Source organism: Anolis sagrei, chromosome 2, assembly GCF_037176765.1.
Source record: "Anolis sagrei isolate rAnoSag1 chromosome 2, rAnoSag1.mat, whole genome shotgun sequence".
Taxonomy (NCBI): Eukaryota; Metazoa; Chordata; class Lepidosauria; order Squamata; family Dactyloidae; genus Anolis; species Anolis sagrei.
This window is the reverse complement of record NC_090022.1, coordinates 105,464,148-105,488,114: the sequence shown is the minus strand read 5'-3', so window position 1 is coordinate 105,488,114 and position 23,967 is coordinate 105,464,148. Positions and strand designations below refer to the sequence as shown.

Below are 23,967 nucleotides of genomic sequence, written 5' to 3'. Positions count from 1 at the left end.
GTATCGACACAGTTTTCAAATGTTTCCAATACTTGGCATTCTTTTGCAACCATTACATTACCAATTAAGAGTCATGTTCAAGTTTTTTTAGACTTGAAACTTTGTAGGCAAAATAGAAATTTGAATTAAGTCTATATAAAAATATAGAATGAGTCATAGAATTTAAATTATTTTGTGTTATGGACCTACTCTTCACGATCCACTAAAAATGTCCCCCCCCCCCCCCTGCTGCAGGCCTGGTTTCAAGCATTTCTGGAATGTGCAGAATTAACTGGAATTGGTGGAAATGTGCCCAAAAGATGCGGGAGGGGGCTTGCACATCAAAACAGGACAAGGCACAATTAATCTGTAACCCAACAATTTACTTAAATTTATTACATCACAATAGGACAATCTAGTAAAATACACAAAATTCATACCAATCCACATTGCCAATGTACAATTTTATAGGGTTAGCATCTTTCTTTATATTAATTTTTTTTAAAGTGAGCTACTGCATTCCATTTACAATAGCTGAAACATACTATCGTTTAGGCAGTTCAGAGAGATCTAATTAACACTTTTAACACTAACTTCATAGATCTTTTGGCACTTGAAAACAAAACAAAACATTACAAGAAATTAAATTTCATATCATATCAGTTGAAACACAGCACAGTGTGAACCATCTAATGATAGAAAACAAATAAAGTGTCTTTTAAGTCATGACTGAGTCCAAGAATGTATTGATGGAACATAGCCATCCTTACTTTATTTTTGCTATTCTTTTCAACTTGGCAATTATGTAAACGTTCTTGGAATTATTTTACACACACACAAAAAGGTATTGTCTAATAAAGATGTATTAAAAGAAGAGAACGGGCCATATGGAGACTGCATTTCTATTCTTTACTCTGCTAGTATCCCAAATGTGTGTGTGCATATAATTTCTCCTTCTTGGCAGTCTACAGTCTTTAGTAGCATTACATGTCTATGATCTGCCTATCCTGATGGGATAATGGTAATCTAGTGTAGCTTCTCGGGTAACAGATGCCATGAAAAAGAATAAATCATTAGGAAAAAGATGTCTATGCCAAAGTCTTGTTCACACAAGAGAGCGTTGTTGTATTTTCTTTTGCAAACTTATGGTCTCTGCAGATTGTGGTACATTTTTACATTATAAATTCCAGCTGCTTCTAGCATTGCATATTGTGCTCAAACTAACATGCCCTACTCTCCACAGTGGCTTTTTCTCCCCCACCAGCTCCTGAACTGTATTATTTCAATCAGGCTTTGGCAAAGTAACTAGTGATTGTTTTATGTTACACTGATTGCAGGCTCCATGTACTACTATTTATTCTGAAAGGCAACTATTGTATCAGTCATTTCTCTACTGTCTGAAATGATCCTGAGAATCCATAAGGAAATCTGAACAAACTATTGGGCTTTTAGAAGACTATAATTAGAATAAAAACTCTTTAAGTATTTTCAGACTCATGAAACACTGAAGACTCCTGGAAATATTTAAAGAGTTTTTATTCTAATGATAGTTATTTGCAGGAAGGCTGTGCTGGTCATTAAGTAGGATTCCCATCCATGGCTACTGATGAGCAGTACAGATATCCTCTACTGTGAAGGGCTTGTTTCGACATAGAGGACATTTTGTCAGGATTTTAAGCTCAAACTAGAATGTAAAAAACAAACAAACCCAAACTCCCTCTCTTTCTCTCTGGGACCTTTGAAAAGTCCATTTTCTCTCACCAATGTCTCCTTGGAATAAGAAGCTGTGGCTACACATCCAAGTAAAACAAATGTAAGAAAAGGGAACTAAGAGAATAAACCAGATGTGGTTATCCAAAATGTCAAAGGCATCTCTGGTAGGCAAGATGTACACCTCTCCTAGGATTAATGCCTCATTCTGTCAACATTCCCTCTCTGAAGTATCATTCTGAAACCTGGTCTATACATTATATGCCCTAACCCCTTTCTCAGTGGAATAAATGTATAGTGGCTATTCCATGTGGCAGCAGTGGTCACCTACTATGTGGACTAATTCTATAACATGAAAACATTGCCGTCAGTAAAAATATTTGGCAGTATTCAAGGTAAGGCAGTCAATATGCTACCCCAGGGATCAGCTATCATGCAGGAGCCCTTTCTATCATGTGGGGCTGGACTTCAATAAGTAAGAATTGTTACTTTCAAATTGGTTATAAGTTGTAGCATTGCATCAGGTCAAAGGAAAGGGGATTTATTTATGTATTTAAATGGCCTTTTAAGAGTACCCTTGGGATAAGGCAAACGTGGTTGTATAAAGTTCTGGGGATTTTAAAATCGATTGTCATTGTGAATAAGGCAGTGTTTCAGTGCATTCCTTGCATTTCTGTATTGCAATCCAAAGCAAAGGGCCACGTTGACTTAAAAATGAGGAGGTTGCCACCCACGGGGGACCCTTTTCCCTTGCTTGCAATATGCTGTTCATATAAGAATGTTGGCCAATGGATCAGCAAAAACAAGTGCTATTGCATCTGCTGGAAGGACAGCAAAGAAGGTGCCAAATAACTTATGTATTAAGAATTCAAGACAATGTTTTCTTCCCATTTCTAACTTTGTGGGGAGGGGCAAAATCCCAAAACTTTGCCATTTGAGAAATCAAGGCTGATGGATAGCCAGTTTAAGTGATTAGGCGCAATCACATACAAGACAAAACATGTTACTTTACTATTGTATTAATATGTGCAGAATAACATTTGTGTGTTAAGGCCAGAACTAAGGCAATGTCACAATGTGTTGCATTGGCAACGATGTTAAGCAGTGCCACAATAATAACAAGAGTAACTAGTAGTTTCATAATCAGCTGAAAGAAACATTAACTTTTCTGGACAGAAAAGACAATTGAGAGCTAAATGTCTGAGATATGTATTTATCCAAAATTGTTTCAAGACTTCTCCTATTTCTGTGGTAGACCCTTTTGCGTTACCTTCACACCTGGCCTTCGTGCAAAGTTTACCATCTATACTCTGTTTTTAATCCCTGTGTATAGGTCTGGAATAATTTTTTTCTCCATATTTTTTTCTTTTTACAACTGTAGAAAAAAATCCATAGTAAAAATAACTCACTATATGATACATATACCCAAAAAACAGATACTTTATATAATAAAAGTTGAAAATAGTCACTTTTCATAATAAAAATAACTTCTATTTTTTGCTTATTTTACAATATACTTAATATTCTCTTCTTCACTTAAAAAGTAAATAGGTCCCATTTTTGATAGCACATCTGAGTCGATACAAAGAGGAGAGGGGGGCAAACGGCTGCCCGGGTGTTTATAAGCACTTTGCACAGCCACATTCCACATGCCTCTCCAGCTCTTCTGTGAAGGTGGAGCCATCCACACACTGGAAACCATATTTCCGCCTCTTGCTTCGACGGGCAACGCAGCACTGATTGTTCCCACAGTTGCCTTGACATTCCACACGAGACACCTTGACCACGGACACACAGGCAACAGAACCTTGTTGCTTCCGAATGAATTCACGGATTATCTCCCCTTGGCAAATGTTCTCTGTGAAGACAGACAAAGACATGTCAAAAAAGATCAACTGCTTGATCCAAGGTTCGGAGCTAAATTCTCACCACAGTCCTTGTTGAACATTGATGAGATTGCTGCTCGGTCTCCTTAAGGATCTATGATGGCAGCATTATACAGGCATAACCTCAGTGTGGGATTAAGTTGGTGATGACTGTTAACATTATACAACAAAATCCAAAATCCACAAAACAATGACAATTTCATTGAACCAATCAAAATGCATAAAATATATCATGCAAGCTTTTGAAGTTTCATCAGGAAAGAAAAACAAGAAAAGGGATGATGTTAAAATCACAGGCCTACATTTTTTTCTCAGATGTTACTTTTGTTGTCAGTTAAGATGCTATGGGGAATTTCAGTGTAGGCTGAGCCACCCCTCTTCTTGGCCATATGTGGACTGGGGGCAACAGGCAACAAATAGCAGGTAATACATCTTAACTGGCAACAGAAAAATACAATATGGAAAAGAAACAGAGTCTTCATCATCTCCCACCCTACAGTTTATAGCATCTCACCTGAGTTGAGGGTTTGCAACACGATCTGAGCTAAGTCACTGTAATGCCAACTCCGGTGTTGCTCATACATTGGCTGGCATCATGTTGGTTAGTCCTAACTAGAGTAGAGCCATTCAATCAACTGTTGATTGTTAAGTCAACACACAGTTTTATCTGATTGAGTGAATGGGTGTCTCCTAATCAGGACCAGCAAAAGAATGTAAGCCTATGTTTGTTCACTTGATTGTGTGAAGCTATTATCAGTTTCAGTAGTCAAACAGCCAAAAGGTGAGTTGTGTAGTCCAGTAATGTTTTCCCCAAGCAGATTTTGATACTGATGCTGACATCAAAAATTTTTTTGTGGTCAAGTAAATTTTGACCTGTGGTGATTCCTATGAATGACCGATCTCTAAAACCCCCCATCATCAACTGCCTTTCTAAGGTCTTCTGACAGTTATGTCACTTCTAAAAGGATGCAGAGGCCATCCGCAAACAGCCCTGATTTATGTGACTTCGTGTTCATGCAATAGATTGGGGTTCAAATTGTGGGTTATTCAAATTGGCTCCTTTATGAATGACTACCATAAGGTCACTTGTGAACAGTGGTAGAGTTGTCATCATTGCTGGGGAAGAATCTGTTAATGTTGCTACCTTTTGTCAAATACATTGTACTAATATTACAGTTGTCTTATTGGCTACCATCATACTATTTATTTATTTACTATATTTATATCCCACCTTTCTCTACCCCGGTGGGGACTCGAGGCGGCTTAGAGATAGGCAATAATTTAATGCCTTTACAACAATATACAGTTAAAATACATTAAAATTAAAATCAAAGTTAAATACATTAAAACATTTAAAAGCATTACTAGAACCAGAGCATTGCCTGCCTGCTTCATTTTCTGTTAGTCTGTCTTTTCCCTTTGACTAGGGAATAAGCATATCACAACATCACTCTGAATTAGGAGACTAGTTGCCCAGTGAAATGGAATTAATGATGCAGTCAACCATGTATGTATGTATGTTGGCAATGCCAGGACTCATGCGACTAGTTGCCTGGGACAGAAGGACTGTGGGAGGACTCTGTTGCTGTCTGTAAGATATGAACGCTCCTACTCACTGCAAGCTGGAGATTCTTCCTGTTTATTTTCTCATTGCAGAGAATTATTCATTAAAATCTGGCTGCAGCATCATGAGAAAGAAACTTTGCTGATGTTACTTTCCCAATAAACAGCTTTAAATAATTAGATACAAGGCTACACATTCTAGTAATAACATAATAATCTGCCACATTAAAAAGGTTGACCTCAGCAACAGAGATATTAAAAAAAACCAATCCAATGAAAATTAATATGGACAAAAAGACCCAGGGCAGAATTGTGTTTCCAGAAATTTGTCCTCTGCCTTCAATTATGTAGACATACCACTGCACAGAGGTCAGACACATGTGTGGGCAAACAGAGGCCATATCTTTCTGGCAGAGTGTGTATTTTACAAGGAAAAACCCCTTAATATAATCCCTGGAAAGGCTCTGTGTGAAAGACCAAAAAGCTGTAGCCACTCAGTGTAGACAATGCTGAATTTACACAGAATTAGTTATCTCATAAGATATCTCTTTATATTTATTATTGTGATATCTGGAGTTCCCCCTTTCCTTAAATGCCAGGAAAACATTCCAAGCTAGAGGTAACCAGAAGTATAGAGCCAACTTGGCTGGGAGAGATGAGTGGAGAAATGCAAATTCTCAATGTGCCTCCTATTTATTGAGTGTCTTCAAAATTTTGTGACATTTAAAAAAATTAATCTCACTATGTGAAATATACTTATTACACACAGAGCAGAGAAAATGTGAGACACAGTGCAGTTCTACCCACCTCTGTCGCAGTGCTCCCCGTTGTAGTTTGGATCACAGTCACAGTAGGGCTCCCCTTGCACAGAGATCTTACATTGCCCATGGCCACATTTCAGAGCTCTGCAGGAGCTGAAGGAATCATTCCTCCTGTCACAGTACGCGCCAATGTAACCTTCTATACACTTACAAGTGTAAGCAGAATTGGTGGCTACACATTTGCCATGGAGACATCTGAGAAGTGAAAAACAGAGGAGAAAGCTGGCAGGTGAATCTTGGTTTACACATGTAGTTTGTATAATGCCAGCCTGAGATCTTCCTGAGAGCCACTATCAGTAATAAGAATATTGGTCTACATGAACCAATGGTGCAGTTCATTTTCAAAGACAGGCTTTGCAGGTATTAACGCTGGGCACATTCAGAGAGGTTGCCCAAACCATTTCTTAAAAGACTGAAATGATATGTTTTTCCATCCTGAGGTATTCTCAGGGAACTCCCAAGGTCAGTTTAAATCAACCAATAATTTTCCAAAATGAAATGTACCATTTCACAATATGCTTGTCTCTTTCTGTAATCCTGAAACTAGTTAAGATGGCCACAGACAAGAAACAAAGCAAATGAACCCAAAAGAGGCAATTCAACAGAGGAATGCTAGCAGTAAAAGAAAATGATCCTAATGCAACATAGCTAAAGCACGATAACACTTTGACTATAACAACTGAATAACAATTTAAAAGAACGCATTGGAAATTGGGGAAATGTTGCCTGAGTCTAGATGAAACACATAACCAAGGGGGTGGTTGAGACACAATGGAGTGGTGGGGGAGAAAAATTCTGGACTATTTCAATAAAGTGTCTGGATGCAAAAGTATGAATATGCAGGTAAAATTAAAAATTGAAAATCTAGGTATTACCATGGATCCTTTCCCTATCTGGAAAATCTCTTCTATATATTACCTTTTGAAAAATAAGCTCTATGGAATGTATGCGTGTGTGTTGGATAATTTGCTTTGATGTTTGATACAATGTAACTGTTATGGCTATTTGTATTTTGAAATGAATTTTGTATTTTGAAATGAACTTGGAATTATCAACTAGAGAGGTTGAGACCAACCCCCTACAACTCTCCAACACAATATCCTGGGAACGTCACCGAACTACAAATCCCAGAATTCTGTAGAATAGAACCATGGCAGATAAAATGATATTGGACTATTACAACTGTGTGGTTTAGGTGAAAGCATAGTAAGTTCCAAAGAACAGTAACTATTTCTGTGAATCACACTTATACCAGGATGGGTAATTGTTCAATGGGCTGAGACCAATTTCCATTCTCCTGCTGCTCCAGTGCCTTTCAGCACACCAGGACTCATACCTCATCTGATACCAGGACTGATACCTCAATTATTTTTGGCCAAAGAAGCAGCTGAAAAAGGAAATAGCTGGTGTGCTGAGGGGCAAAAAGGCAACCCAACATTTATGTATATAATGTTATTCAGTTTAGGGGCAGAAAATTTTGCTAAAGAACTAACTGGAAGTTCAGGGGTTTTTTAGGGCTCTAAGAAGTTGGGTTTGAGGGTTCTAGACATCTGAATAAAAAAATGAGATATAAACCAAATAATGACTCTTTCTCAAAAACAACGGTGAAACAGGACAAGAAGTTTCAGGGGTAATGCACTACTTCATTATTCTGGCCATCTCTGCTCTATCCCTGATTCAACATAGATGGAAACTTACTTGTTATTGAGGCAGGGATCATTGACTTCTTGGTCACACAGGGAACCTGCCCAGCCTGGGTGGCACTCGCAGACCACACTTGTTTTCTCAACAGAGCGGCAGATGCCATGCTTGCAGATGTTACAGGACATGCAACCAGGAAGGACCCCAACTGACTGATGTGGCAGATCCTTGAAATCCTGAAGCTCATTATTAATACGGACATCATGAATGCACCCATGAAAACCACTGGGAGTCCTTTCTGTACCTTGCCTCAGAGAAGAAAGCCCTGTAGATGTAGGGATGCCTATAAAGAAAGTCACAAACACCACAGTTAATGCTTAGGAACTTCCATGGCACACCACGTGGATGTAATGAGTAAGAAGATAAGTGATAACTTAGAAGACAGTAACCCATGTTCAGAGTTATTCCCTTGGACAATCTGGCTAGGGCTTTGGGGAGCATAATTCATTTTGAATCATATTCTAAAACAAAACACAATCAACCATGAATATTGCACCATGAAGAAAGAGTATATCTCTGTAGTGAACCCTCAAGAATACACAATTTAAGGCAAACAAAAGAAAAAAAATGCAAGCTTAAACTCCAAACTTTGGTCCTCTAGTTGTTTTGGATTCAACTTCACAAAGCCCTAACCAGGTTGTCCAATGATTAGGAACTGAGTGAGCTGAAGTCCAAAATACCTGGAAGAGTAAAGTTTGGGAACTACTTGATTAGTGTGTTACACATGAACATGGTAGAATAAGGTTCATACAATAGTAAGTGATGGAGTGCACTAATTTGCGGTGGGGAGGATTTGTCTTCAAGGCTAGCCTACCTCACAGGAACTATAGAAAGGATCTACTGTGGCTTATCCTGAATCGTAATCAATATAAAACTAAACATCTGTGTACAGCCATCTCATTTTCATTTATCTGTCCTTGTGTCCTCTATCTTTTTTGTTAGCTATCAGTCACTGTACAATCATTGATCAATCATTGTACAATGAGTGTACATTGTATCAATCACTGTACTCTCCTGATTTTTTTTACTGCAAACATCATAATTTGTTGCCACTGACCAGAGCTAGCTAATGCTAGAGTTAAACATCACTAGGACAGGATTTGTTGTTCATTCGTTCAGTCGTCTCCGACTCTTCGTGACCTCATGGACCAGCCTACGCCAGAGCTCCCTGTCGGCCGTTACCACCCCCAGCTCCCTCAAGGTCAGTCCAGTCACTTCAAGGATGCCATCCATCCATCTTGCCCTTGGTCGGCCCCTCTTCCTTTTGCCTTCCACTTTCCCCAGCATAATTGTCTTCTCTAGGCTTTCCTGTCTCCTCATGGTGTGGCCAAAGTACTTCAACTTTGTTTCTAGTATCTTTCCCTCCAGTGAGCAGTCGGGCTTTATTTCCTGGAGGATGGACTGGTTGGATCTTCTCGCAGTCCAAGGCACTCTCAGCACTTTCCTCCAACACCACAGCTCAAAAGCATCGATCTTCCTTCGCTCAGCCTTCCCTAAGGTCCAGCTCTCACATCCGCAGGTTACTACAGGGAATACCATGGCTTTGACTAGGCGGATCTTTGTTGCCAGTCTGATGTCTCTACTCTTCACTATTTTATCGAGACTGGACATTGCTCTCCTCCCAAGAAGTAAGCGTCTTCTGATTTCCTGGCTACAGTCTGCATCTGCAGTAATCTTTGCACCTAGAAATACAAAGTCTGTCACGGCCTCCACGGTTTCTCCCTCTATTTTCCAGTTGTCAATCATTCTTGTTGCCATAATCTTGGTTTTTTTGACGTTTAGCTGCAACCCGGCTTTTGCGCTTTCTTCTTTCACCTTGATTAGAAGGCTCCTCAGCTCCTCCTCGCTTTCGGCCATCAGAGTGGTGTCATCTGCATATCTGAGGTTGTTAATGTTTCTTCCAGCAATTTTCACCCCAGCTTTGCATTCATCCAGCCCTGCACATCGCATGATGTGTTCTGCATACAAGTTAAAAAGGTTGGGTGAGAGGATGCAGCCTTGCCGTACGCCTTTCCCAATCTTGAACCAGTCTGTTGTTCCGTGGTCAGTCCTGACTGTTGCTACTTGGTCCTTGTACAGATTCCTCAGGAGAGAGACAAGGTGGCTTGGTATGCCCATCCCACCAAGAACTTGCCACAATTTATTATGATCCACACAGTCAAAGGCTTTAGAGTAGTCAATGAAGCAGAAGTAGATGTTTTTCTGAAACTCCCTGCCTTCCTCCATTATCCAGCGGATATTGGCAATTTGGTCTCTCGTTCCTCTGCCTTTTCTAAACCCAGCTTGAACATCTGGCAACTCTCGCTCCATGTATTGCTGGAGTCTTCCTTGCAGGATCTTGAGCATTACCTTACTGGCATGAGAAATAAGGGCCACTGTACGGAAGTTGGAGCAGTCTTTCGCATTTCCCTTTTTTGGTATGGGGATATAAGTTGATTTTTTCCAGTCTGATGGCCATTCTTGTGTTTTCCATATTTGCTGGCAAATGGCATGCATCACCTTGACAGCATCATCTTTTAAGATTTTAAACAGTTCAGCTGGGATCCCATCATCTCCTGCTGCCTTGTTGTTAGCAATGCTTCTTAAGGCCCATTCAACCTCACTCCTCAGGATGTCTGGTTCTAATTCATTCACCACACCATCAAAGCTATCCTCGATATTATTATCCTTCCTATACAGATCTTCTGTATAGTCTCGCCACCTTCTCTTGATCTCTTCAGCTTCTGTTAGGTCCCTGCCATCTTTGTTTCTTATCATACCAATTTTTGCCTGAAATTTACCTCCAATGTTTCTAATTTTCTGGAAGAGGTCTCTTGTCCTTCCTATTCTGTTGTCTTCTTCCACTTCCATGCATTGCTTATTTAAAAATAGTTCCTTATCTCTTCTGGCTAACCTCTGGAATTGCGCATTTAACTGGGCATATCTCCCCTTTTCACTGTTTCCTTTTGCTTTCCTCCTTTCTTGGGCTACTTCCAGTGTCTCAGCAGACAACCATTTTGCCTTCTTGGTTTTCTTTTTCTTTGGAACGTACTTTGTTGCCGCCTCCTGAACAATGTCGCGGACTTCTGTCCATAGTTCTTCTGGGACTCTGTTTACTAAATCTAGTCCTTCAAATCTGTTCTTCACTTCCACTGTATATTCGCTAGGAATGTTAGTGAGATCATATCTAACTGGTCTGTGTATTTTCCCTGATCTCTTTAGTTTTATTCTAAATTGGGCAATAAGAAGTTCGTGATCTGAGCTACAGTCAGCCCCAGGTCTTGTTTTCACCGACTGGATGGATGTCCGCCACCTTTGGCTGCAAAGGATGTAGTCAATCTGATTTCGGTGTTGACCATCTGGTGAGGTCCATGTATAAAGCCGTCTTTTAGGTTGTTGGAAGAGAGTATTCATTATACACAGCGAGTTTTCCTGGCAGAATTCTATCAGCCTGCGTCCCGCTTCATTTTGTTCTCCCAGACCATGCTTGCCTGTGATCCCAGTTGTCATTTGACTTCCCACCTTGGCATTCCAGTCTCCTGTAATGAAAATAATGTCTCTTTTTGGTGTATTATCCAGTAGGTCCTGCAGATCCTCATAGAACTGATCTACTTCTGCTTCTTCAGCAGCTGTGGTTGGGGCGTATATTTGGATCACTGTGATGTTGAAAGGCTTTCCTTGCACTCGAATTGAGATCATTCTGTCATTTTTTGGGTTGTATCCAAGCACCGCTTTAGCGAATTTCTTATTAATTATGAAGGCTACTCCATTTCTTCGATGTTCCTCTTGTCCGCAGTAGTAGATCTGGTGGTCATCTGATGTGAAGTGGCCCATTCCAGTCCATTTCAGTTCGCTGACCCCCAGAATGTCTATCTTTAGTCTTGACATCTCACCAATAACAACATCCAATTTTCCCTGGCTCATAGATCTTACATTCCAGGTTCCTATGGTGTGTTGATCTTTAGAACATCGGATTCGTCGTTCGCCTCCAGTACCGTCGGCCGCTAGCCTTCCTTTCGGCTTTGAGCTAGCTGCGTCATCACATCTGGGGCTAGTTGAACTTATCCTCTGCTCCTCCCCAGTAGCATTTTGGCCATCTTCCGACCTGGGAGTCCCATCTTCCAATGGCATACCGACATATCTCTGGTTGTACTGGTCCATTTAGTTTTCTTGGCAAGGATACTGGAGTGGTTTGCCATTGCCTTCCCCAGGGATCACGCTTGGTCTGACCTCTCTGCCACAACCGTCCCGTCTTGGGTGGCCCTTCACGGTTTCGCTCATGACATCATTGAGGTGCTCAAGCTCCAGCGCCCCGACAAGGCGGTGATCCTTTGCTGGAGAGGACAGGATTTAAGCCATCCCAACTTAGGGGGACGGGGGAATCCAGATGCAATTGTTCTAGCCTTTATGTCATACAATTGCATCTGGGATTTCCCTCCTAAATTGAGATGGCTTAAATCCTCTTTTCTACAGAAACCTGAACTCACCTCCAATGTAGAGTGGTGTGTCTTCACCAACTCCAGGCTGTTTCTGGAGTTTGCCAAGACTCTTGGGAGCACCCTTATCGACAACCAAATTGAAGGTCTGGTTCAGCACCACCAACTCCACACTGTGAAACTGTCCGTCATTTACTGTTTCCACGCTAACAGAGAAAACACAAACAGAAGGGAATTAGGATTATTTAAGTTTGATTTACATGCTTCTGTTGCAATTTCACCTCCAATCGCTTCCTGAAGAAAAATATAAATACATGCCCGAGTCAATATGTGCAGTTAGACTACAATATATATATATATATATATATATATATATATACACACACACATACACACACACACACACACATACACACACACACACATACACCTCACTTTTTCTTTCTACAACAGAGACTCAAACTGGCTTACAATAAAACCAGTGCAATACAATTTAAAACCTAAAAATATACAAATACTAAAATAAAATTAAATATTAACAGTATTAAAAATAAACAAAATCCTTAAAATGATTAAAAACAGAGCTAAAACCACAACACCCCCTGACTTGGCCTTTACAACTTTCTTCTTTAACAGCCTATCTGAACAATAAGCTCTTAGCCTGCTGCTGGAAGAAGTGCAAAGAGGGGGCCGCGCTAGCTTCCCTGGGAAGAAGGAAGTTCCAGTTGAGGGGCAGCCACTGACAAGGTCCTTTTTCTCCTTCCCAGCAACCAAACTTGAGGTGGAGGTGGGACTGAGAGCAGGGTCTCTCCTGAAAATCTCAGGTTCTGGGAAGGGAGATGAAATCAACATGGACCATGTTAGAGGTGTCAAGCATATAAGCATTGAACTGTGCTTCTTCTTTTCAACTGTGAGGGTACACTGTGCTCCTCAAAAGCACAGGCACATCATTTCATAAATCAGTTACTATACTGACCACACCATCAAAATGCAACACAAGCTAATAGGTTTGTCATTTTCAGACTCCAAAGGGAGACTTTTATGGGTGTAAGAGACACACATATTCCCAGCCTTGGGAACTGCAACTGGCTAATATGACATTAAGATGCATTCTAACAATTCATTTCTAGGTGGCAGTAAAGTGTTGCGAAAGGTCTGACTCCGGGAGAACACAAAATAATCTGTTCTGCTTGCACATTAGCCAATGAACTACACATTTATCTCAAAGCAAAATGTGAACAGCTTGGCAAAGAAAAAAATGGATTTGAGGCAAGATGAATGACTACTAAATTAAAACTTTCTAGGAACGAAGAGGGATGAAGCTGATCTGTATAACTGACAAAGGAAAAATGCAATAATGTCTGAACATCTGTAAATGATCTAGAACTGCAAACATATCTAGCGCTCCTTCAAGGATTATTTTGATAAGAAATTAAACGAGAAATAGCAATGTATAAATGTGCGTGTGAGACAGAGAAAGAGAGAGAATTTAAAATGAGAATTGGATCAACACCAACTCTGTGTTTGGATTCATAAAGCCAAAGCTTGTCTTAGCAACTTTTTGCCAACCAATTAGAAGCTCAAGTTTTTACACTGGGCTCACATCCAGTAAAACTATTAAAATGTTGTACAATGAGCAGAATCTGCCTTGTTTAAACTATTCTTCTGGAATTCACAATATATACTTTTTAAAATCCTCATTGAAGCATAAACACTTTTCAAGATACTCAGTTTCATTTGATTTGACATTTCCCAGGGAAAAAAATGCCGTGACTCTGTACACAAAATAGTATTAAAAACCAAGATTGTTCAACAAAAACACAATGCATGGAAAGTAGCCATTGTCAACAGTTATGACAAACAGGACCAAGAATGGGACTTTGCTCTTCACCATATTTTCAGAAGTCTCATCAAACTCTCAATAAACAGGACAGATGTGATGATACAATGATGGATGAATGACACTATGTAAGAAAATGTGAAAAAAATTGTTCCAAGTTTGAAAGTGTTATTCCTGTTTAATTGTATGGTGCTTACTTTGAAAATAGTTGTTATACTCAAGAAACTTCGTTTTTGTGCGTGCCACAAATTACATATGTTGAATTGGTTGAGACTCTTGAGATATTCATTGAAAAATTATAATACAATGTGTTGCAGGATGTCCCATAAAAACAACGTTTTTGAAGTTTAATAAATCTTTTACATGTTTTTATGACAGAACCAATTAGGATATGATATTTATAACCTATGAACAAAGATCGTGTTACATACAGTGTTAATTATTGTCAGTGAAACTGTATTCACACATGTCTGTATATGAGATGGATTCTAATAATACGATTTTCCTGAAGATACATACTAGCAAAGCCGAGCAAAGCTGTGCTCTTGGAAACAGGCACTAAAAATGAAAGCTTTTTGATAGGTTTAACAAGGATAATTTAGACTGCAAATTAAATAAAGAAAGAACAATACAATATTTAAAATGAGGAACAATTTTAACAACATAAATTGAACAAAATTTCAATGAAAGATCCCAGGGGTCATCCAGTCCAACCTCCTTTTGCCATGAAGGAAAAGCATAGTCAAAGCATCCCAACAGATGGCCATCCAGTCTCTGCTTAACAATAAATAGTAATATCAAGAAGAGCAACTCTAGGGGCCATGCAGTCCTTCCCCATTCTTCCATGTAAAGGAGGCCATGCAGGCCATGGCGTTGGTGGCATTGGGACTATCCCCAGGCAGTGCAGCAGCATTGGGACTGTCTCCAGGCCACACAATGGCATTTGGGGCTCCCCAGGCTGCACAGCAGTGTTGGGACACTCTCTAGGCTGCACGGTGACTTTGGGATTGTCTCCAGGCCACATGACAGCATTGGGACTTATGCCAGTCTGCAAGCTTCATATACAGACGGAGCAGGGACAGAGCCCCTGACTGTGCTTCACAGAACCCCAAGGGCTCAGTGGAGCACAGTTTGAGAACAGCTGCTCCAGTTCAACTTTGTATACCTTTTAGTATACTCACAACCCTTTATTTATTTATTTATTTATTTATTTAGAAGATTTATATACCGGCCTTCTCCACCTCGATGAGGGACTCAGGTCGGTTTACAGAGCATAACAAATACAATCATATAAAACAACAATTACAGATCAATACATATTAAAATAGTACAACTTAGTACAATAAAAACATCATCATTACATCATTACAATATGCCAAATCGTCACTCCAGTCGTAGTCAAAAACCAATTCATAGTCACAGTTCATCATGGGTCATCACAGGGAAGGTTCTAGGTTCAGTCTTCGAATGCCACCCTCCAGAGCCATGTTTTTAGCGATTTCCTGAATGTCAGGAGGGAGGGGGCAGATCTAATCTCTGGTGGGAGGGAGTTCCAAAGCCGGGGAGCCACCACAGAGAAGGCCCTGTCCCTCGTCCCCACCAACCTCGATTGTGAAGGTGGTGGGACCGAGAGCAGGGCCCCCCCCCCGAAGATCTTAATAGCCTTGATGGTTCATAGGGGAGAATCCGTTCGGACAGGTAAACTGGGCCGGCGCCGTTTAGGGCTTTATAGGTCAACACCAGCACTTTGAATTGTGCCCGGAAGCTGATAGGCAGCCAGTGGAGCTGGCGTAGCAGAGGGGTCGTATGATCTCTGTACCCTGCTCCTGTTAGCAATCTGGCTGCCGCGCGTTGGACTGATTGAAGCTTCCGGGCAGTCTTCAGAGGCAACCCCACGTAGAGAGCGTTGCAGTAGTCTAAACGGGATGTAACCACATACAGTGGGATCTTATTATCTGCTGAGGTTTTGGTTCCTCTGTTTACAAAGAAAATCATTTATGTAAGAAAAATGATTTTCTTACATAAATTTGGCAAGACAAGATGTTCTTCAATGTTACTTTCATAGGATTGAAACAATCAATTTTCTTGTTTTGAAAGCATGTAGACATTTTTATTTACTTCCAGTTACTCTGCTGGCAGTCCTCAGTAGTGGAAGTAATTAAAAATATTCCCAGCTTGAATAGAAGGCAGAAAATGAAGTTGTTTTGCTTAAACTGAAAGCTGACTGCTCTGAAAAGAATATCCTGCTGCCTCACTAGAAACCAGATAGTTAGCCGGGAAATTAAATTGCTTGCACTTTTATTATTTAGGTGGCAACATACATTAATGGACTCAATATTTTTCAGTACAAATACTGGAAACAAGGAAAGGAAAATCACTTGTTTGTTTTTGAATGGTGCAAAATGTGAGAGGAAATAGGAGAATGTTGTGTGGCAGGTGCTACAGCCTCCTCCAAGATCTGCTGATGGACTTCTTCCATCAGGACAGGGATCCACTTGGATCCAAGCCAATTAATCCAGAAAATTAAGGGCAAGACCACTCACGTTTTAGCAAAGGTATTTAAGCTATTTATCAGTATATTATACATCATAATAGTATATCATTATCACTGTTGTTGGCATTCAATGAATGCCTGTTGTGATACCGCCCTGAGACCCACTCCGGGGGTGAGAAGGATGGGACACAAATATGTGAAATAAATAATAAATATATCAAAATGGAATGGAATTGTATGATTTGACTCAATGAGAAAAATCCTTACTTATCCAGCACATGTTTCATCATGCAAAATGGAGTTATGAGTGAAAAGGCTAAACCTGTCTTCCATATTATGGTCCCAGTTCAGATCAGGACATTCACAGCTGCTTTTGCTTAACAAAGTACCATGAGCCCTTGGCATCTGCTGAGGATACAACATCTATGGATACTCAAGACCTATTATATGTATAGAATAGTACAGTAAAATGTTATTTGTTATATAAAATGGCAAAATCAAGACTTGCTATTTGGAATTTGTTTTGAATATTTCAAAACTATAGATGGCTGGGTTTGTGGATGCAGAATCTGTAGATATGGAGGGCTAGATGGAATACAATCACTTTCCATGAATCGTATAGGTAACCTGGGAAAAGCTATACACACTTCTCATGAACAGTGCAGAAGCTGTGCCAGAATAATAATGATCATCATCATCATCATCATCATCATCATCATCATCATCATCCCTATTCCTAAACTTTCCTTTACACAATGAGATAGGTAATTGGCTGCATAGACACCATCAGATTAGCTCCAAACTTCAACAGTAAATCATTCTGTTCCAATTTTAAATACTGCAGAAAAGGCAGTATCAAAATAGACTATCAAAGGAATGGCAAATGGAGTCCTTAGTTGGCTGAATTACATTCCTTTAGATTGACAGTGGATATTGTGCTAAAGGATGTAAGTCCTACAGTCCCATTTTAAAGTGTTTATCATTCCAATTATGGTACAGAATAAAAATATTCATTGGAGAAAAGAATCAATAAAAAATTCTATCCTGCAAATGTCAGATATAATCACAATTATTATCTCAACTTAAATTCTTACAAAGCAGAAAATCAATAAATAGAAAGATAAAAAGAAAAATGTAGTCTTAAAACACGAATATTTAACAATGATTGAAAATACAGGAATAAAGGCTCTCCCCAGCTTAATATATAAAATAGAAAAATGTCAACATGGGTAGTGTCTTTTGGAAATTGTGGTAATAAAATAGCTACATATTTTCAAGTTTTCTGTCTTCAGTTTCCACAAACCATCCTCTAGCCATAGCATAACCCTCCTGATAAAACAGTCCTGATTTGATCAAAGGATTTTGTTGAGTTAATTTTCTCTCTTTCAGTGTTAGTGATAAATAGCAATATATTTTATAATCTTTGCAAGAAATATTTATTAACTTCTCCTTGACATTATTTGGAGTGCCCAGGAAAACATTATTAAATATATTAATGTATATTATTAAATCAGAGAAATAATACAGCTCAAATGGTAAGCTATAGAGAAACTGTTGTCACAAAATAGTGCAAAAAATATAAATATAAGATGGCTCAAACTAAAGATCTACCATATCTTGTTTTCCACATTGGCCAACCAAACTTGGTTATTTGGGTCTTAAAAGAAAAGTAGAGGAGAACTAAATCTGGGTTGCAGGTTTCTCTTAGGGGATGTCACCCATTTGAAGTTAGAAACCATGCATGGGTCTCAACCATTTTTCTCTTGTAATTCAGAGAAAATGTTAAGAAGGAAAAGTATGCTGGGTCTCAACTATCTACTCTCTCTCTCTCTCTCTCTCTCTCTCTTTGTGTGTGTGTGTATATATATCTCACATATATAAATGTACTACTACTACTACTAATAATAATAATAATAATAAACTTTATTTATACCCCGCTACCATCTCCCGAGGGACTCGGTGCAGCTTACATGAGGCCGAGCCCACAATACATCAATGATAAAGCAATAACAATTAATACAGACAATAAAATAAAACTCATAACAAAAAATAAACAATAAACAATAGCAGTAACACAATGACGTTTAAAACCTATGGCTGGGCCAAATGTAATAATTAAAATTAAGAATAGTGCTGAGCATGAACAGATGAAATATGAACTAGGATAGAGTTTTCAGAGAGGGATGGGGCATGCAGACATTCCTAGATCAATAGTAAAGTGCATTTTGAGGACATATTGCTGGGATTTCCTTATTCTGGGAAGGCACACTGGAACAACCACGTTTTCAGGCTTCTCCTAAAGGCATGCCTGATGTCCTTGGGGAGTGAGTTCGAGTCGAGGGGCCACCACCGAGAAAACCCTCTCCCTCGTCCCACCAATCGTGCCTGTGATAGAGGTGGGAGCGTGAGCAGGGCCTCTCCAGATGATCGAAGGGATCGTGTGGGTTTGTACACAGAGATGCAGTCACACAGGTAGGAGGTACTAAACAAAAGTCCAGAATTAGAAGTGTGGACTCTTCATAAAGACAGAAATGTATGGAATTTATAATGTAGGAACTGAAATCAATTTGGTATTTAGGTAGAACACATACTTGTTTATAGGTATGTGTCCTGATTGCCAACCCTGCATGTCATGAATTTTAGCTGTCCCTTGTTACTTTGTTGTAATTTAAGAGGCATGGATTGATTAGGGATGGGACTGGTGTTATTTGTTGTTGTTGTTGTTCTTCATTAATAGAAAAGAGGACAAACAATTTGAATTTTTCCTTTTTAACATTTTATCTGAATTACATGTAAGACAAATATGGTTGAGACCCAATACTGGTCCTACAATATCAGGTACTATCAATGGGGAAAAAAAGCACTCTATGAATATCCAAAATTATTCTCTTTGCTGATTTGAATACACAGCAGAAAGAAGCATCCGTAACTCATGAAGGATAGTGAAATGCATTCGTTTGGGGACTGTGATATGACATTTGAAGTGCGAATGCCAAGCAGGTTAATTAAAATCTTGGTCCCAGCTGCAAGTCATGTAAGGCAGTTGGAGTAAATGCCATGATCTCATGGTGGAATCAAGTTGTAGGAAGAACTGTTTGTATGCTACAATAGAATTAGCAGCATCTGGGGAAAAATGCCAGAAGAATATCTTTCTGTTTTCTACTTTTTAAAAAAAAGAAAACCTTGCAACTGAAATCTGGTTTTTGGGCTTTCTTCTTGGAAGCACTTTTAAAACCAAGTTCTCCAATGAGTTCTCTGGTTAAAATTCTCTGGTTAGCTACATAAAATACTCAGGACCATAGGGGACCAATCTGAATAAAATATAATAGGATCTATCAATCCATCTCTATCAATCCATCCATCATCTATTATGCACATTTAGAACTTATTATTAGGATTCATTAGTTTGTTAAATAGGTAAAGTCAGCCAGTTAATTTCTCATCCACCACAAATAAACAAGTTCTGTTCATCTGTTCTTCACCTTCACATCTCAAATCAGTAATCTCTTATCAACTGCAATTGATCTGCAGTGTTGTGAAAATGATCTTCATTGTCATTATTATCACTTTCTTTTTCTCATCAATAGTTAAATCTAGCATTGACTGGAGAAAGTTGACCACAGCATCACATTGGAGGTCCTAGAGAGAACATTTTTAATCATATCCACAAAAGTCAAGAACATAAATTTTGAAGGATGACAATAGTTGATTAATAGCATCTGAAGGTTGTAAAATGTGTTTTACAGTCATAATTTTCTGGATTTTTCTATTTGGGGCATCTGATTCTGCTTCTTTCCAATAAGCAGTACAGGTATGATACTGAATAACTAGGACAGTCCAGGAATTTGTGGCTTGAATTATGTTTTTACTATAATTATTATTTTTAGAACTTCATATACTGTTTTTGCATACTTGGTACCAGTGATTTATTTCACTTTCTTTTGTCGCATATACTCAAATAAAGTATTATTTCAAAATCCATGGAAATATTTTGATGAAATACTCTTACAGTGTTCAATAAGGTTTCGATTTTTGATGGTGATTTTTCATATGATTTTAATCCTCCATATAGAATAAATGATTTTTTTCCAGCTTACTTTGATATTTCACATTTCATATTTATTTTCTTAATGCTACCGAAAATGTTATCATTGCAATAACAAACAAAAAGGAAGATAAAGAGCAGCATGAACAAATCAATTGTTAATATAAACCCTTTCCAGTTCTTCTCCATGTACATTTAAAATTGTGTTCTGTGATTTCATTAGGTAATTTCTGATTTCTAAAAATTTAAGACATTTGTGGCAAAAAAATTTAAATGCTTTACTGTAAATAATCTGAGCTTTGTGTAAATTTATTTCACTTTTTACTGCTTTTACAGCCTTTCAGTGTCATTTTATCAGCAATTAATGAAACCATGGGGAAAAGAAAACAACAGTAATTTTAGTCGTGATCATTGCTCTCAGAGCAATTCTAAAACATCTGGATAAAATCACAGTAATACATTTTCAAAAAATGGCACTGCTTGGAATGCACCACATTGTTTATTATTTATTTATATTCTGATTTTCTCTTATAAAGGGTCAGTATCTGGGGATGCCTCACATATCCCTAGATTGGTGGATAGTATATGAAACACCATTGGTTTAAAACTCCAGCCAGCAAACTATGAAACTGATCATGGTGGTTGTAATAATAAAATCTTACTGGCAATATGTTTGTTTAGGAAAGCATGCACATACACAGACCCTTACAATTGTAACTTCTGCACTAGTTTTGAAATTTCAATAATTTGGTGGTGCTAATTGAAATGCAAGGTAAAGCAAAAGGTCAACCTGTAATTAATTTCTTAAACTTTACCCAGGTATTGTCCAGTGTCTACAATATCAAGCAAGTAATCATGACTTTGAACATGGTTTGTTGATCCTCTTTTTAAATGATTAATTATTTGATTGCATATTGCATATCATTTATCAAATATATTATATAACTTGGTCCATTTTTTAGAGACCTGTTTTGTGTGTTGATTTCCAGCTTTCTGGCTATGCATTATCATTTTACCTGATACTGTGGTATGGAAGGTATTGCTGAATAGCAGTGAGCCTAAACCCTGATGGGCAACACACTGGGTAGTTGAACTCCTGTCATGCCAGTCTCCCTTTGCTGCTACTGGTGAACTTCATATCACCTTCCTTTAAGGAAGCCTAGCTGTCACTACATAGAATCTGAATTTCTTTTGTATTCCTCTAATTTCTGGAATAAATCAGCTGCACCTGGATCTATTCCCAATTTCTTTGTGTCCCAGTACCTGAATCACAATGCACAGCACAGCACTTTTTAAAATTAGGATTGTGGCCATTTACAGAATGCAGGCAGAAAGGAATTTGAATTTTCCCATTCTGAAACATACTCATTAAGGAGGAAATGTTTCATGTACTTGGATGCCTCCCTTCACCATCTTTTTGTTGCAGTTTTTCTGCCTTGACCCAATCTTTTCCTATCGAGGTTGATGGTAATCCCCATTCGGCTATACTCCTTAAACTAATAAAAGATTAGAGTGACATTTCGGAAAGGGCATCACATTAAGCTGCAGCTTTTACCATCTCAAATGATAACGCAGTGCAAAACAGTGCCAGTGAGCAGCCCATTAATCTTATGGTAATGAGGTGTCATTCTGAATGGAGACCTCCTCCTTGATCAGTATGAAGGGCACAGCAATAATGAGAACACGGATGCTCAGCTCCATGGGTAACTTTGCCAGGAAGGAGAGGATCCATAAAATGCTGTGATATCAGAAACCACTCTTTGTCACTATTGCATTCTGCTGTCAACAACAGGGAGCAGTAGCCCGCTCTGCTCTGTCACCTCGTGTGTTGTCTGCAACTAATGAGCCCTCCCCTATGTTCTAATTAGTGGCCTAAAAGTACTATAACAACTCTGCCTTTGCCATAACATGGAATCAATTAGGATTAGCTGCAAAATGAAGAGTCTGTTTTCATGGCTATATCACCAGACTATAATCACTGGTGAAAGTAACCAACAAAAACCCTTATGAAGGATAGACAGGCTAGCTGAGACCTAATGATTGCCCTTTCTGTTCCAGTAAAGAGCTGGCTGAAGCCAATGCGCTGCCTAATTAGTCAATGCACTGCCAACATAGAGAGCAGTCAATCGGGTTTGCTTCCACGCTGTTGCATACGCTGCAGCCCCCTAAGAAGAACAGACGGCAGCTCCAAACTGAGCTAATTACCTATCCTGCTTAGTTTCTGGAGCATTAAAAAATTTCACATGAAGAACTGAGACTCTGGAAACAGTTTCCTGTTTCTCCATGCATAAAAATGGCCCTTTTAAGTTAACTGTGCAGGATGATAGGATCCCTTTTAGAACAAAGATACTATCTTTGGTACCTCTGAAGTATCAAGAACAACCACAACTAGAAAGAGATGCAGAAGCTAGTAAAATGTCCTTTCACTTTGTAGAGGGCCCCTGTTCACTTTCAGAGTGTTTTCATCTTTGTATGGTTCAAGATGAACCTTTTATTGTGCAATGGCCCTGCTTCATTCACAAAAGTTTTACTTTGCAGTCCTCCTGTGTTCTCCTTGTCTTCAATTAATCATGCCTTTTCCTTTTTTTCCCCACCCCAAAAAATTATCAAGGAAAGAAAGGCACATACATGCAGAATCCCCTGTGTTGACCAAAAGACAAATTCAAAGTTCATATTGTGGTAGTTTCTACATTAGGCCAATGAAAAAGGCACAAAATACATTGCTCGCTCTCTCTACATAGATAGATAGATAGAAAGATAGATAGATAGATAGATAGATAGATAAGTAGATAGATATCAGATTGTTTTCATCAGGCAAAAATGGTAAAAAGGTATTCTATGATTTAAGTTTCCTTTTGGTCCCAAAGGACAACCAGCTTTCTGTTATACTGTGCATTGGACTTCTAGACAATACCTATTTGACCAATTTGAAATGCCCTTTGAACCAACAATAATTTCAAGAACTTTGGAGTTAATCTGAGACATGCTGTGGCAATGGTGGTGGATCCACACACACATTTGGGACTAAAGACAGAATAGACTTAGGGGCCGCAGAAGTGCAGCGGGTAAAACCGCTAGTAGCAGAAAATCTGCTGACTGGAGGGTCAGCAGTTTGAAGCCACGAGTTGGGGTGAGCTCCCAGCCCTATTATTTATTTATTTATCATATTTGTACCCCGCCTTTCTCAACCCTGTAGGGGACTCAAGGCGTCTCACATAAATAGGCAGAAATTCGATGCCATCTAAACAACAAAGTAAAACAAACATAAAACAATAATTAAAAACATGCCAAACCTTAAAACCAATTTTTTAAAATCACATTATCCAATTAGCCCTAGCTTCTGCTTACCTAGCAGTTTGAAAGCATGTAATATTAGTAGATCAATAGGTACCGCCTCGTTGGGGAGGTAAAAGGTTGCCCCATGCAGATATGTCGACAACACGATCAGAGAAGTTTATAGATAACAGGCTCTTTGCCATGGAAAAATGGACCAAGTGCACCTCCCCATGGCTG

General features: G+C 39.0%; 1 protein-coding gene across 1 annotated transcript in view; it reads right to left on the bottom strand.

Annotated features, from left to right (window-relative positions):
- Positions 1–341: 341 nt before the first annotated feature.
- SLIT3 (slit guidance ligand 3) overlaps positions 342–23,967 on the bottom strand; it is a 541,141-nt gene continuing 517,515 nt past the window's right edge. Inside the window, exons 33-36 of the mRNA XM_060765012.2 lie at positions 12,127–12,281; positions 7,658–7,943; positions 5,946–6,154; positions 342–3,547 (exon numbers count right to left, since the gene is read on the bottom strand). Coding sequence (XP_060620995.2) covers positions 3,309–3,547; positions 5,946–6,154; positions 7,658–7,943; positions 12,127–12,281 — 889 coding nt within the window. The 3' untranslated portion in view covers positions 342–3,308. The remainder of the gene's footprint in view (positions 3,548–5,945; positions 6,155–7,657; positions 7,944–12,126; positions 12,282–23,967) is intronic.